We start from the raw sequence: 17,111 nt of genomic DNA, 5'->3' as shown, positions 1-17,111 counted from the left end.
TTCCTCCATCTAGCCCCACAACTGTAACCTCATGATGTATTGTATAAAGGGATGAGAAGCGGTCTCAAAGATCATTTAAAACATCAAGAATTTTGGTTTCAAAGTAATCAGTGAAATATAAAAACCAAATATTTCTTTAAACCAAGTCTAATATAGAAGAGTTTCAGAGATTATTCAGCACAATAGGTGCAACATCAAAATTGGGCAGGATGCAACAAGACGTGAAATTCAAATGATGGAACGTGCCATTCAAATACAGACGTTGAAGTGGAGGAAGAATCAACAAAGCTACAATTTCCATTAGAAAGAGGACAAAGGTCAACACAGACAAGGAACTAAAATGGTATTTGAGAGAGCGCATACCTCCGCCACGCTGAACAGTTTACGTTTTGTATCCCACTGATATCCCACCTATTCGTCCTTGTCACGCACCAAAAAAATTAGAGAATTCTCAAATCAGGATCTTCACCGAAATACTCAATTTGTCCTTTTGACCCACTCAACCTGTACACCATGTTTCTCCAAATCCATCCATAACTTTTTGAGATATCGAGTTATACATATTGATTTTGGCCCTGTCTCACAATGGTGAAGAATCACTTTAAAATTCCAGTATCCGGATCTGGATCTTCACCAAAATCTAATTAATCCATCCATGTCACCCACCAAACCTGTCCACCAAGTTTCGTTCGAATCCGTCATCATCATTTTGAGATATTGTGCTCACAGGCAAACAGAGAAGGGTGAAAACATAATCTCTGTCCACCTTCGGTGGCAGAGGTAATGATTGAACTTTAAAGGTGTGCTGTGTGTTGGCATTCTTGAAAAAGTCTCACCAACGAGCAGCGTTGACAGAAGAGCCACCTGATTTCCTTGTACTTGAAGTTGGCTCAGCGAGCGTTGGCCGGGAACCAGGTTTGAGGTGATACTCGCCTGCGCCCGTCGTTGCAATAGCCGCCCGAATGCTTCCAGATCCACGCCGAAGAGCTCAAGGTTTCGCACGAGTGTCACCTCGGAATGGGGGGGGGGGGGAGAGATGGAAGTTACTTGGAATGTTGGTAATGGGATGTGGAAAAGTGAATTTCAAGCTCACAACTCATTGACGACTTGATTATTTAAATAAGGTTGCAGAACACTCACTTCCATTCCCAATAAATGTGCTGCTAAAATGTCGAGAGATGGGACAAAGAGCAGGTTAATGAGGAATTCAGATCTACCTTTTTGTTTCCTCCTCGCCGCGCCACGGTGACCTCTATAGGGACCACGGCTCCCTTACGGATCTCTTCTTTTCTCCCAGGGAACACCACTTTGTGGCAAACGTTCAATCGCTTCATACATCTAGTAAAGAATGGGGAAATGCAAAGGACTGTGGGTTACGTTGCCTAGTTATGGGTTACCCCACCCCAAAGATTGTGACAATTCCACAACTTGAACTTACAACTCACAATGAAGCAAGGAGCAGACCTTAATGGCATTACACAGCACACTGTATGACATCTTGAAATGCATTTTGGGGTGGAAATCAAACTTTGCGGATTGGTAAATAGCAATACAACACGTAGAGTGATACATACAGTGGGGAGAACAAGTATTTGATACACTGCCGATTTTGCAGGTTTTCCCACTTACAAAGCACGTAGAGGTCTGTAATTTTTTTATCATAGGTACACTTCAACTGTGAAAGACAGTGATGTGAAAGGTGATGCTGAGGTGCCATCCATCAGACAGCGAAAGACACTTCAGAGTGAGGTTTCCAAATGTGAGCACAGTATATTTACCAACCCCACCCCGACCCTGAGTTTGTCTGATGGTGGAGCAGGTAAAGCCTCGTTGGATTGCCATCACTGGTGCGGGCGGATTCCATTCCCACGACTGCTCAGCAGAAACATCCATGCCCTGTGATGGAGTGGTGATCCTGTCCAGGATAAATTCTAACCTCAAGACGTTCATAACTTATTGCTAAATGCCCTGTACCTCTGTCTCGAGTATGGGCTCAGCCACCATTCTTGCGCCAAAATCAGAAACACTTTATTATCGAGGAAGGGAGAGGTTTGTGTCACAATTGAGAAACTTAAAAGTAAAGGAACTCATCACCAAGCCTTTTCCACTTTGCCCATTTCCTATGCAAGAACAATGACAACTCAGCTGAGCTGGACGCCCATTACAAGATTTAAAAAAATAAACAAAACAATCCAGTTTCATAGCAACAATCGCGAAGGTGGGACGGGGAACGAAGGTGGGACGGGGAACGTACGTGGAAAGTTTATGCATCTGTGCCGAGTTTCAGAATGGGGCTTCAGAACAGTCTTAATAGGCAGGTTTGGGGTAGATGGCTTTACAACTACTACTTGTATGTTGTGCTGAGGAAGAAATAAAATCTGAATTTAATGAGTATTGTTTAATATTTACTTCACACCAGTTTTAACTCCGGTAATTGATCAACTTCATTTGGAATGATATTTCAGATATTTTAGCCTGAAACCTTTGAAAATAAATATTAACCGTTCAAACACGACACAAATGTTTGAAACACACCTACTTATAAATAATATTGTCCGATAAAACTTATAAAATAATTGGAAATGACTCCAAGAGGTGAATGAATGCTTAATATTATGGCGTAGTTATTTCCTTAATGAGTGTTCAGAATAAGCGTCGAGTAATTACATGTGCTCATATGTTTAGATATACTAATCCCTCCCCTCCCTCCCTGATCCCCGCCCCCCCACACTGTCTGTGTCAAAAAATCACCATCCCCTCTGACATTTTATTTAATATTGTTATGTCTGAGGGGGGGGGGGAGTATGCATTCAAAGGGTAATTAGGATGTTTAATTAGGTATGCCATGCTGTTCGAGTTATACCACGATATCGATGTAATTAAGTCGGGATTTAGTGGTGATAGATTATCTAGTAAATGTCCATTTCTTTAAGGGGGAAATGATAATTGTCACGTAATTAGATAGGGAGACGGGTTAGGGTAAGTGTTGATGCGTATTCCATTTTAGTATTTACCACAGGCTTGCTGTGACGTGAAAGAACGGTGCTGCGGACGGCTCTTCCCAACTGATGACCATTGGTGGAGGACTGCAGATGGAGGACTAATGAGGTGCTCCGTTGGGAGTTACAGAGACCCTGGAGCATGGGGTGGCCCGATTGGAGGATTGAGAGAAAGGGAGGAGATATATCTGTGGATGGCTCCGCCCCCTGATGACCATTGGAGGAGGACCGCAGACGGAGGACCAATGAGGCGCTCCGTTGGGAGGACCAGAGACTCGTGAGCATGAAACGATCTGATTGGGACAGAAAAAAAGATATAAAACAGCTGGCGGGGTTTGTTCAGGCCTCTTGCCCTTGCTCTTTTCTCGTGTCTCGTCCCTCTTGCCTCGGGCCTCTTGCTCTTCCCTCGTGCCTCATCCCTAATAATGTGGGCGGATGTATATCTGGCGACATCATGATGTCGAAGAGTGCCCTTCTAGTTTTCTGTTATTTTCAGATGTACACATACAGTACATACATACAGATAATTGCCTTATTTAATATAGGATACTGGCCCTCTATAGCTACTGTACAGCCAAAATATACAAGCTGAGCATGTTCTATTATACCACAGAACCATTCCAAGTTGTACCTTTTGCAGCATAAATCACCAGCTTGTGTCACATGGATTGCTTACTGGAATAAACTGTAATTAATAATTATCCTCATTTTCATTAAAAAAATTAAAATCAACAAATGTATGCTCTCCATACAAGGTGAACATTTGGACGACAGCAAAACCTTGTTTTCCATGGGTGGTTAAGATTTCTCTGACCGATAAACTCATGCATCATGAACTGGAGATGGTATGGGAGCAAATGCCGGAGTAGCGCGTCACTACTCCGTACCAGAGTATAGTTCAGAAATCAGATTGATCAGCTTTGGTGACACACCAAAAAGACAAAGAATAATCCAGAGGGCATCCCAATTCACTGAATGGAACACTTTGCGGAGATCAATATAATGCTCCCACGGCGGTACTCCCACTGAGTGAAAAGCTACTCCGTGGGAGTACCTCCTGTGCAGCTGCCCTTCGCAGGGCAGCTCAGCAGATGACGGGTTTCGAGAAAAGTCTTCGGGACCCCCATTCTTTGATAATAGGAGGAAAAGCACAGTGTAACCTTCCTGGATTAGATTGTGGTGATGTGGCGGGGTGATGCTGAGGTGCCATCCATCAGATGGCAGTCTCCTTGGGTTCACCTCAGGTGGTTCCTTCGGGTGGGTGCTGGGAATGTCCTATCCCTAAGAGGATGATCACCTGTCTGTGCTACTGAGCACCAGCGTTTGGACATCGGTATTGCAGCACTGTCTGAGGTTCGGAGAACAGATAGTGGTGAGATCATAGCAGGTGGTTACACCTACTACTAGTCTGGTCGTTCTGATGGTTATCATACCCAAGGGGTTGCTGTTGCTGTGCCCAATAAGCAGACGCCCATGATAATTGAGGCAACACCGGTCAGTGAATGTATTGCGAGACTGAGGATTCGTCACTCCTTGGGTGTCATTTCCCTGGTCTCTGTATATGCTCCGACTGAGGCGAGTGATCTCACTGTGAAGGAGGTATTCTAATCTGTGCTCGAGTCTGTGATTGATCGGTGCCCTAGGCGAGATACTCTTCTAATCTTGTGGGATTTCAATGCTTTGACTGGCACTGATATGGATGGCGATGAGACATGAGTTGGCCCGCATGGGTCTGGAACTGTGAACCAGAATAGCACTAAGTTCCATCCATATCTGGTGCCCAACTGCGTCTGTGAACGCCCTCCTGCAGTAGGTTACCTTTCCTCTGCCATTGGTGGCAGGATTTCCACTCTGGCCACAGGAAAACAATTCATCCCACAAAATACACTAAGTGGTGTGTGGCAGGGTGGTGCTGAGATGTTGTCCATCAGAGGGCAGTCTCCTCAGGTTAACCTGAGGCGGTCCCTTCAGGTGGGTGCCTGGATTGTCCGAACCCCAAGAAAAAGGCATGGGCCATGCATCTCCCTGGGGGATGGGCAGACAAAGGCCCCAGGAGTACCGGCGGAAAGTGGAAGCAGAAACACGCTGTTGCACATGTTCCCCATGTATGTATGTCTGTCCTTGACTTTGCAAGAAGTCGTGGACTTAGGATGGCTGGTTTATGGTTTCAGCGGCCACAGCCTCATTGCTGGACTTGGTATTCCAACGCTGGTGGTGTGGCAATGGAGATTCAACACGTGCTCGTTGATGGGCGCTGGAGATCGATTCAGAACTGCAGGGTCTACCGGAGTGCTCAGTTCCTCAATACCGACCACAGGCTTGTTGTAGTAACTCTGAAATTGCAGCTTAAATCCAGGAGAATGGTACTATCATCACAGCCTAGGCTGGATGCTGACAAGCTCATGGATAAGAGGGTAGCTGAGGAGTTTTCAAACAGGCCAAGTGAGGATTTGGGGGTCTGGGTATTGTGGGGTATCCTGAAGAGTTGTGGAGTGCCTTCAATACTACAATCCTTGATGTTACTGGTCGATGTCTTGGAACCTAACATCAGGCGAAGAAGAACTTTGTGTCCCAAGGGACACTGGATACCACTGACCAGAGTCGCAGGGCCAGGCTTAATCACAGAGCTGAGCTGTTCAGGGAGCTGAGGCGGAACACTTTGTGAGTTGAGGGCAGACAAGGAGGCCTATGTCCAAGGAATCTGTGAAGGGAGAGAGCATCACCTGTGGACGAGTGATTCTCGACCTGCTTCCAGTGGAATTTGTGCATTGTGTTCCTCCAAGCCTGTTCCTCGGTGTGCTGCAGTTTGAGCAGAGGTTGGTGGGCTCTTGATAGAGGTATCTGAAGTGAAGGCCACCGGGGCAGGTTACTTCGAGCGGCTGTACCAGGCTGGCCCACCGGCTGTTGAGTTGGATGTCAGGTGTATAACTATCTCCATTGCTGACCCTCCAATCAAGTGTAAACCACTTTGGTTTGTGGAAACACAGGCTGCGGTGAACCAGTTGAAAGGGGGTAAATCCCCTTGGATCTGTGGCATTCATGCTGAACTTCTCAAGGCTGGTCGAAATGCTGCACTCGTATCATTCTGTGCAGTTCTGTGCTCTGTTTGGAACACAGGCATCAGCCCAACTGATTGAAAAAGAGGCCATGTTGTTCCTCGCTGGAAAAGGAAAGGTGATCGCCAGAATTGCAACAACCACCGAGGGGTGACGCTGCTCTCAGTGCTGGGAAAGGTGTTTGCTCATATAATTCTTGATGGAGTTCACCCCCATCTGCTTCAGCACCAGCACCCGGAGTATTTGGGCTTTACACCAAAGAAGTCGACGATTAACCATATCCTTGCGTTTCAGGTCCTCACCAAACGCAGACAAGAGTTTTGGCAAGGGCTCTATCCTCCGCCCTCCACTCCAAACTGGAGCTTCTTCCACCTCGAACTAGAAAGGTTTACTAAAACCACTTTCGCTCGTAGTGCAAAACCAGATGATTCACGACCCCTTATTTTTTTATGCGCATTTCTTTACTTTGTAGATACTGGACTCGTTAACACCATGAAGTACCTTCAGAAAGTATTCACACCCCTTGACTTTTAATCACATTTTGTTGTGTGACAGCCCGAATTTAAAATGGATGAAATGAAAAAAAATTGTCACCAATCTACACAAAATATCCCCATCATGACAAAGTGAAAACAAGTTTTTAGAAACTTTTACAAGTTCATTAAAAATTAAAAGCTGAAATGTCTTGTGGAAATAAGTATTCAACCCCCTGAGTAAATACATTGTAGATGCTCCTTTTGTAGTGATTATGGCTTCGAGCTTCTCGGTTATGTCTGTATCAGCTTTGCACATCTGGATTTTGGGATTTTCTCCCATTCTCCCTTGCAGATTTTCTCAAGCTCTGTCAAGTTGGATGGGTACTGTCAGTGAACAGCAATCTCCAAATCTTTCTACAAATTCTCAATGGGATTCAAGTCTGTGCTTTGGCTGGACCACTCAAGGACTTTCACGTTCTTGTTCTGAAGCTATTCCAATGTTGCTTTCGCTGTATACTTTGGGTCATTGTCCTGTTGGAACATAAATCTTCCCTGCAGTCTGAGGTCCTTTGCACTCTGAAGCAGGTTCTCCTCAAGGATTTGTCTGTATTTGGCTCCATTAATTGTTCCCTCTATCCTTAAAAGTCTCTCAGTCCCTGCGGCTGAAAAGCATCCCCATAGCATGATGATGGCACCACCATGCTTCACAGTAGAGATGGTGTTAGATGGGTGATGAGCTGTGCTCGGTTTGCAACAGACGTAGCACTTTGCATTCAGGCCAAAGAGTTCAATTTTCATCTCATCAGACCACAGAATCATTTGCCTCATTCTCTCAGTCTTTCACGTGCCTTTTTGCAAGCTCCAGGTGTGCTGTCACGTGCCTTTTTCACAGGAGTGGCTTCCGTTTGGCCACTCCCCGATGAAGCCTCGATTTGTGAAGTGCTTAAGAGATTGTTGTCCTTCCGGCAGGTTCTCCCATCTCAGCCAAGGAACTCTGTAGTTCTGTCGGAGTAGTCATTGGGTTCTTGGTCACCTCTGTGACCAAGGTCCTTCTTGTCAAGTTGCTCAGTCTGGTCGGACGGCCAGCTCTAGGAAGAGTCTTGGTAGTTCCATATTCTTTCCATTTCCTAATGATGGAGCTCCCTGTACTCTTGAGAACTTTCAACACTCAATAAATTGTTTTATACCCTTCACCAGATCTGTGCCTCCTCACAATTCTATCTCAGAGTTCTACCGATGGTTCCTCGGACTTCAGGTAGAGTTTCTGCTCTGACATGCACTGTCAACTGTGGGACCTTATCTAGAAAGGTGTGTTTCTTTCGAAATCATGTCCAATCAAATGAATTGGCCGCAGGTGTTCTCCAATCAAGTTGTAGAGACATCTCAAGGATGATCAAAGGAAATTGGATGCACCTGAGCTCAACTTTGGGTTGTCATAGTAAAGGGGTTGAATACTTTTTGATGCATGACATTTCAGCTTTTCATTTTTACTTAATTTGTAAAAAAATTCTAAAAACATCTTTTCACTTTGTCATTGTGGGGTATTTTTTGGAGATCGGTGACAAAAAAAAAACAATTACATTTAGTCCATTTTAAATTCAGGCTGTAACACAACAAAATGCGATAAAAGCTGAGGGGTGTGAATACATTCTGAAGGCACTGTAATGTCCGCCCATGCAGTGACGCCGAGCACTTTTGCCTTGACCAAGCGTATGCAAAACCTCCATGTTCCATGTCAAAGACATCACTTTCCCTGACTTTTTTTGCACTTCGATCACCATGAGCAACAGTTTTCCTCTTGGGAGGCATGCTTAAAAATCACTATGAACAATAATAACTGAAAACAAAGGAATTGATTAAGATTCCACAGAACACAGTGCAGGCAGTCCTGTTTCCGAAAAAAAAGAAGTGTTTGTAAGCTGGATGTTTATAAGCCGGAACAATAAATCACCTTTATATCCATGTAATAAATGAGTGATTGGTTCCTGAAGACAAATCAAACCCTATTCTTTTCCACAAAACATTTAAAGTATGTGATTAAAAATATATATATATTAAAAAAAAAAAAATCAAGAATGAATAAATGGAACGTGTATAGAGTAGTGTAAGGGATGACCAGGGATAACAAGCTAGTTAGAAGGGTTTTTTTTTTTTGTATACCTTGGTCGAGGCTCGTATGAGAGCGAACACACAACTCACAGCAAGGAGGCATGAGACAAGAGGGGCGGGAGTGGAAGGGACAAAACATTGGGGAACAGACGCAGGTGAACTGTGGAAGGGAGAGGGATGGGGATGGGACGGGGAACATGGCGAGGAGAAGATGGACATTACAGGGACTTTCAGGAAGGAAAGCAGGAGAATTGAAGGAGTGGGCTTGGGTGGATTATCGGGGGTAGAAAAGATCGAGGATTTGGATGGGGGAAGATAAGAGGTGGTGGTGAACAGCTGTTTTGAAAGCCTGGAGGGAAGAATGGGAAAGAATAGAGTGAGGAAGTTTATTTCAAAGGTGGGAAAAAAGAGGAATGAAAGAGTGAAGATGAGCAGTGATTCGTGATTTTGGTAGTTTTACCAGAAGGGGGTTGTTGGAGGACCTTGAGCGCCCTGTGGAAATGTGGTTGGGACAAATCGCAGAGAGAGCAGGGGGGGCAAGGCTGGAGAGGAGTCGGTAGAAGACAGAAAGACCACCGACTAACCTGCGGTGATCGAGTGAGAGGCCCAAAGACTCAGCTTCATTGCGGGAGATGCCAATGATCTTAAATGCCCTGGTTTCGACAGCGTGAAGTCGAGAAAGGTGGGAGGCAGGAGCACCAGCCCAGAGGGGAGAGCATTACTCCATCAGGCTACGGACAAAAGCTTTGTAAGTGGTCAGGAGCTCAAGAGGGCCGAGGAAGGACTTTGCACGACGGAGGATTCCCAGTCGGCGACTGGCTTTTGAGGCGAGGTTGGAAATGTGACTTTCCCAGGAAAGGTCATGGCAGATAGTGAGACCCAGAAGCTTGAAAGAAAAGACTTCTTCCAGAGGATTGTTGAGAAAGTGGATGGGGGGTTTTTGTAAACGGTCCTTTCGAAGAGACATAGTGAGAGTGTGAGATTTGTCTGGATTGAAAGACATGTTCCACGTGTTGGACCAGTTTGTGATTTTATCCAGATCTGCAGTGAGCGAAGAAGCTGCTGCTTGCCGGTCTGAGGGATGACAGATGGTACGGCAGAGGGTGGAGTCATCGGCAAAGAGAAATAGAGGATTTTCCAGAGAGTCCGAGAGATCATTGATGAAAACCAGAAAAAGAACAGGGCCCAGAACGCTACCTTGAGGAACTCCAGCCTGCACAGGAAGAGGGGATGAAAGAACTCCATTTAGGGCCACACGTTGACTGCGACAGGAGAGGAAGTCTGCGAGCCATGAGTGGAGATGGCCTTGAATACCATGGGAAGAGAGTTTGGTGAGTAGGGCAGGGTGCCAGACTGTGTCAAAAGCACGTGATATGTCCAGGGATACGGCTCGGATTTCCTGTCTGGCATTGAGGACCTCCATCCATTGATGGGAGAGCAGAAGCAGCATATCCAGGGTAGAGTGACCTGGTCTGAAACCAAATTGATGATTGGAAATCAAGCCATTGGAGAAGAGGAAGGATTTCATGTCTGAAGCGATGATGGATTCCATAACCTTGCTGATGATTGGGAGAAGGCTGATTGGTCTGTAGTTACAGGGATCTGTTTTTGCACCTTTTTTATGCAGGGCAGTGATGTTAGCAGATTTCCAAGCAGATGGCAGATGACCTTGGGAAAATGAGAGGGTGAATAGAACAGAGAGAGGGTGAGCAAGAGCAGAAGAGCAGGCTTTGAGGACACGTGGGCTGATGCCGTCTGGACCGGTTGCAGAATCTGACTCGAGGTTTGAAAGCAAGCTCTCCACCTTGTCAGGAGAAAAGGATACAGAGTCCAGGGACAGTTGGGTGCGACTGGGTAAAGTGGGTAGAGATAGTGATGGGTTTGGGACACAAGATTTAGCTGCAAACACCGAGTTTAGACATTCAGCTTTATCACGTGTGGAATCAGCAGTGCGGCCATTTGAGGTAAGGGAGGGGATGGAGGGGGAACATACCCCAGAAACAGATTTGATTAAACGCCACCAGGATTTTGAGGAAGGAGAGAGGTTTGAGAGTTCAGACTTGAGATGAGAAAGATGTTGTTTTCTGGCTCTCCTGAGGGTAGATACACACTTGTTCCGAGCTTTGTGGAAAGAACTGAGATTGCCCTCAGTTGGGTTTGCTTTCCATGAGGCAAAGGCAAGTTGTTTCAGGACAACTGCCTCACCACAAGCTTCAGTAAACCAAGGGCGGGAGGAAGGGTAAGACAACTGAACACGAGAGGGGATAAATCTGTGCATGAGGGAGAGCAAGTTTCTTTGAAAGAATTCCCAGGATGAGTTGATGTTTGAGAAAGTAGTGATAGGAGACCAGTCTGTAAGTTTGATAGCTGCTCGGAGACCCTGCCAGTCGGCTTGAGTGAAATGCCAGACTCGACGGCGGTGAGGTGGTTCTCTGATAACAGCCAGAGAGATGTCCACTTTAACAAGGACGTGGTCAGAAGAACCAATTGGAGCGAAGGAAGAGCAGCAGATATTGTCAGGGAAATTTGTCAAAATCAGATCCAGAAGAGATGGAGTACCATTGGTTGAGATCCGGGTCGGGAAGTTGACCGATTGAGTCAGTCCCAATGAGTCACAGAAAGCTTTTGCTGATGTCCCATGGCAGGGTTTATAGTGAAGTTTATAGTGAAGTTTATAGTGAAGCAGGGTGAGCACCGTTATCTATTGTGCCGTTAAAGAACCCCATAGAGAATGGCGTGTGGAATGGCAGAAGTGTGCTGAAGTGAAGCACATGTGAATGAGTAATGAACTCTCGGGATCTGATTTCCCGTATTTAGCATTCGGTACAGTGTTAAAAAAAAAGAAGCAGTGTTCATATTGTTACGAATTTACACCTGCCCGGCGTGCGAGTGACCGCGTTAACTAATAACGGTCACTTCGCCCACCGAACGGACAATTCAGTCGTGACTTTCTGGAACAACGCCAGAAACCAGTCACGGGTTGGTTTTCAATCCCACCACGGCCCAGTCCGTATTCTACCCGCGTGAAATAGGGTCAATCGCCGAATAGCGATATACCTAAGTACCCGCGCGGGTAACCTACCAAGGGACCGTACCTCGGCGAAGGCCTGCTTGGACACGAACCGCTTAAGCGGTCCGTTCCGTTCTGGGATAACCGAGCGGGTATTATCGCCAGACCTGATTCTATTTAACGGTTATTTAAAAACCAACTAATATTCCGCAATACAAGATGGCATTTCAATGGGGGAAAAATGACGTGACGAACGGGTAACATTCACACAAGCACATTTATTATTTCTACACACATATACCAGAAAGCAATGAAAAACACTTATTCAGTCAACAAAAGCAAAACACGCATGCAGTTGTTTTATGAAGACTGCGGGACGGGGACAAAGACACGGGCAAAGCGAAGCACTACAACCGTCTATGAGCAATTATATACAGTCACTTAACAGTTTTTTACTTACAAGACACGGCGCCACAACATACATTCAAAAGCAAAAACCCAGGAAAAAAAGACCACCCCTATAGACAGGGGAGTCAGACTGGGCCCGTGGGCCTATATAACGTGGAGCCGTGTAGACCGCAGAGGCTCCGCGAGGCCGCGCAGGTTACCTTCCTTGCTGGGCGACCCACGACGCTCCTTCCCCACGGCAGCTAGCGTAACCGCGGTCCGGCTCAGGCCTGGTGGTACGGGCCCCGGCTGGCAACGCCTGAGAGGAACGAACGGGCCTTCGCTCTTTTTGAGTTGATGCTCTCTAAGAGCCCGTCCGTCCCTCGCGCTGCTCGGACTGTCCCGAAGCCCGATCACCTCGGACCGTTCGGAGCTGGTTGGCGAGTTCTCTCCGACTCGTACACGAGTGCGCAGGTCTGCGCGGCACAGCAGGCGGGGCTGCGCTCCCAGCTCGCGTCTCCTCCTGGTGTCCGAACCTCTCCACCGACTGAAGGCTCCAAGCGCCAGGCTCCAGACTTCCGCGCAGCTCCTCGACCTCTCCAGACTCGCCTCCAGACCCGACTTGACTCGACTCGTTCAACTGGCGCTCTGTGCGGCCTTTTATAGGGCTGGTGAGACGAGATCTGATCTCCACCCTCTCACCTCTGACCTCTGCGCGGAAAGCAGACGTCGCGGAAATCACTGACCCTCTGGATCCGATTCTCCGAGAGCGAGCCGACGTGTTTGAAATCATCACCCTTCGACCCCCACAGGCCCCGCCCCTTTCTCTTCTGTGATCCGTTTTCCGAGGCGAAGCTTCCACACAGAGCGGACGTGGTAGAAATCACCAGACTTGCACTCACAACGAAACCCCCCGCGTCGGTTTTCAGCGATGCTGTTCGCTGGGGACTCGCCGCGGCTGGTGCAAAGATGGTGTCGTTTCGGAGACGAAGGTGAGGCGATGTTTGTGGTGTGGAGATGTTGACGGTTGCTGGCGGAGTGGTGAGGATGGCGTGGTTGTTGAGAGGCAGGTGTGGTTGTGGTTGTTGTGAAGCGGTTGATGACAATGATGATGGTGGTTGGTGCAAAACAACGATAGTGAAAGAAAAACGGCTATCTCAAAGATCACAGCCGTGTGACACGAACAAATCCCATTAAACAACGGTGGGGAAATCTAACTGAACACAGACTTATCGATCTAACTGAACTAAGGACCTTTATGGTGTTCTGCGAATTTCCACAGCCGTAACAATATGAATGGATCAGCGTTTGAAAGACTGAAACATGGTTATAAAGTATAATTAGCAGGATATCTAATCTCCGACAGGTTCATACATGTCTCACCTCAAATGAGCCATTCCTGGAGTGTGTATTTGTAGAAACAGGAATTCAATGTAAAATGGCGATGTGGGACCATGACATGTGGTATATGTTTACCCCACAGACAGGTCAGGTCAGGTATGGGAACATGTGCCAGAACAGCACGTCGCTGCGTCCACTTTCCGCCGGTACTCCAGGGGCCTCCGTCTGGCCATCCCCCAGGCAGATGCCAGGCCCATCCCCATCTCCTTGAGATGATGGTCAACCTGTTGCAACCATGAGGAATGTGGTCGACCCACTGGCCTCCTCCACTCATGAGACTCCCTCGCTGAGAGAATCTGGTGAGCAGGATCAGAGTCAGGAAAACGAGCCACATGTCCATACAGCCGCAACTGACGCTCACGGACTATGCAGGTAACAAATCTCATCCGAGTCTCTCTCAGCAACCGCTCGTTGGACACAAAATCCGACCAGCGATGGCCAAGGATTCTCCAAAGAGACCTGGTACCAAAGGAATTAAGTCTCCGTCTCAGATCCTTGGTCAGAGTCCAAGTCTCGCACCCATAGAGCAAGACTGGAAGTAGCAAGGACTTGAAGACTCGGACTTTCGTCCTCCCGCACAGGTACCGGCAGCGCCACACCCCATGATCCAGTGAATCCATGACTCCCCAGGCCCGACCCAGACGTCTATTGACCTCTGACTCGCAGCCAGCAGAGACATGAATATCACTGCCAAGGTAAGTGAATCTCTCCACGACCTCAACATCCTCACCACAAACAGACACAGACAGGACAGCAGCATCCAAGATGTCACCGAAAGCCTGGATCTTAGTTTTGACCCAAGAAACCCGTAATCCCAACGGCTCCGACTCCTCATTCAGCACCTCGAGGGCCCCCAAGAGGATGTCTAAAGTCTCTGCAAAGATGACTGCATCATCTGCAAAGTCAAGGTCCGAGATCTTGACATTCCCAAATGACGCACCGCAACTTGATCTCTCCGACATCCTCCCTAGAATCCAGTCCATACAAGTACTGAAAAGTGTGGGGGCCAGTACACACCCCTGATGAACTCCAGTAACAACTGGAAATAAGTCAGAGATGGTACCACCACACTTCACAGCACTCTCAGTACCAGAGTAGAGTTCAGACATCAGATCGATCAGTTTTGGTGGCACCCCATGAAGACCAAGAATCCTCCAGAGGACATCCCGATTCACTGAATCGAACGCTTTACAGAGATCAACATAGGCTGCAAGCAGCCCCTGCCGAAACTCTCGTCTGCGTTCGGTGAGGACACGAAGTGCAAGGATACGGTCAATCGTTGACCTCTTTGGTGTAAAGCCTGACTGCTCTGGACGCTGGTGCTCAAGCAGATGGTGGCGAACCCTATCGAGAATTATCCGAGCAAAGACCTTGCCCGGCACTGAGAGCAGCGTCACCCCTCGGTAGTTGTTGCAGTCTTGGCGATCACCCTTCCCTTTCCAGAGAGGGACAACAAGGCCCCTCTTCCAGTCAGTTGGGATGATGCCTGTGTTCCAGGCAGAGCACAAAACTGCATGCAACGACACGAGTGCAGCATTTCCACCAGCCTTGAGAAGTTCAGCATGGATGCCACAGATCCCTGGAGCTTTTCCCCGTTTCAACTGGTTCACCGCAGCCCGTGTTTCCACAAGTGTAGGTGGACCACAGTTGATTCGAGGGTCAGCAACAGGGATTGTAACACCCTTGACGTCCAACTCGACAGTTGGGGGATCAGCCTGGTACAACCGCTCAAAGTAACCGGACCAGCGGGCCTTCACTTCAAACTCCTCTGTCAAGAGCCTACCACTCTCTGCTCGAACTGTAGTGCTCCGAGGGATGGGCTTGGATGAACGTAATGCGCGAATTCCCCTGTAAGCGGGACGAGAATCACCTGTCCACAGGTGATGCTCTACCCGCTCACAGATTCCTCGCACATAGGCCTCCTTGTCCACCCTCAGTGCACGTACAGTTTTACACCTCAGCTCCCTGAACAGCTCAGCTCTGCCATTCAGCCTGGCCCTGCGACTCTGGTCAATGGTATCCAGTGTCCCTTGAGAGACAAAATTCTTCTTTGCCCTGCGGTGAGCTCCAAGGCATCCACCGGCAACATCAAGGACGGTGGTCTTGAAGGCGCTCCACAACTCTTCAGGACCCCCCAAAGCACCCAGACCCCACAAGTGTCCACTCAGCCTGTTCGCAAACTCCTCAGCTACTCTCTCATCCCTGAGCTTGGCAACATCCAGCCTCGGCTGGGATGGTACCATTCTCCAGGATTTATGGTGCAGCTTTAGAGTTGCTACAACAAGCCTGTGGTCAGTATTGAGGAACTGAGCACTCCGGTAGACCCTGCAGTTCTGGATCATCCTCCAACGACCGTCAATGAGGACATGGTCAATCTCCTTTGCCACACCGCCAGCGTTGGAATACCAAGTCCAGCGATGAGCTTGTGGGCGCTGAAACCATGAACCAGCCACCCTAAGTCCATGACTTCTTGCAAAGTCAAGGAACTTAGTGCCATTCTGGTTCATAGTTCCTGACCCATGGGGACCAACACACACCTCATAACCGTCCCTATCAGTTCCAGTCGATGCATTGAAATCCCCCAAGACTAGAAGTGTATCTCGTCTGGGGCACTGATCAACCACAGACTCGAGTGTGGCGTAGAATGCATCCTTCACGGTGAGATCACTCGCCTCAGTCGGAGCATAAACAGAGACCAGGGAAATGACACCTAAGGAGTGACGAATCCTTAATCTCATAATACGCTCGTTGACCGGTGTTACCTCAATTATCATTGGGGTCAGCTTATTGGACACAGCTACAGCAATTCCTTGGGTATGGTAACCATCAGAGCGACCAGACCAATAGTAGGTGTAACCACCCACCATTATCTCGCCGCAATCCGGTCTCCGAACCTCAGAGAGAGCTGCAATCCCGATGTCCAAACGCTTGAGCTCAGATGATAACAGAGACAGGTGATCATCCTCTCTTAGGGATAGGACATTCCAGGCACCCACCCGAAGGGACCGCCTCAGGTTAACCCAAGGAGACCGCCGTCTGGTGGACGACACCTCAGCACCACTCCGACACACTCTCCCCCAATTTGACCCAGGGATGTTACCCCGTGGTTTCCCTCCTATCAAAGATTGGGGGTCCCGAAGGCTTTGCCCCAATCCCGTCATCCGGTGAGCTGCCCTGCGAAGGGAGGCTGCACAGGAGGTACTCCCACGGAGTGGGTTTTCAGATTTTTTTGCGTTTTTGCGTTTTGCGGAATGAAGGGTTTTACGGTGGCCGGAGTGCAAATCCTGCCACCAACCTCCTAATAAGAAGTGACCCAACTGCAGGAGGATGTCCGCAGACACAGTTGGGCACTAGATATGGATGGCCGTTGGCTCACAAGGAGCTCCTCCGCCCTTTGACAGGTTTTGTTTTTAATCCTGCTGGGTGTCCATATCCAAACACCCTCCTCACCAGAAAACCTGGTGGGGGAGACGGTTTAGTCGCCGACAACCCGACCATGGAACAGGTTAGTACAGGTTTACATGGTACCTGTAGCAGGTCACAGATCGAACCTGACCTGACATATAATGGATTAGGATTAGCTCTGCATGCATCAGGACTGAGAAACCATTTTGGCACGGCTTCCCCTTTAATGGTAAATCCCTGGGGGAGGTGAAACTTGGTAATGGTCTCT

General features: G+C 48.0%; 1 protein-coding gene across 4 annotated transcripts in view; it reads right to left on the bottom strand.

Annotated features, from left to right (window-relative positions):
- LOC147008918 (protein C10-like) overlaps positions 1 to 17,111 on the bottom strand; it is a 57,123-nt gene that overhangs the window by 22,840 nt on the left and 17,172 nt on the right. For all 4 annotated transcript variants that reach the window (XM_085864612.1, XM_085864614.1, XM_085864613.1 and 1 more), the window contains 2 exons: positions 1,218 to 1,338; positions 837 to 1,011 (listed from right to left, as the gene is read on the bottom strand). In XM_085864612.1, coding sequence (XP_085720738.1) covers positions 837 to 1,011; positions 1,218 to 1,338 — 296 coding nt within the window. The remainder of the gene's footprint in view (positions 1 to 836; positions 1,012 to 1,217; positions 1,339 to 17,111) is intronic.

The sequence above is a fragment of the Eptatretus burgeri genome, chromosome 18, assembly GCF_056783735.1.
Source record: "Eptatretus burgeri isolate ZD-2024b chromosome 18, Ebu_testis_v1, whole genome shotgun sequence".
Taxonomy (NCBI): Eukaryota; Metazoa; Chordata; class Myxini; order Myxiniformes; family Myxinidae; genus Eptatretus; species Eptatretus burgeri.
Note: the sequence above shows the minus strand (reverse complement) of the source record. Positions and strands in the feature narration are given on the sequence as shown.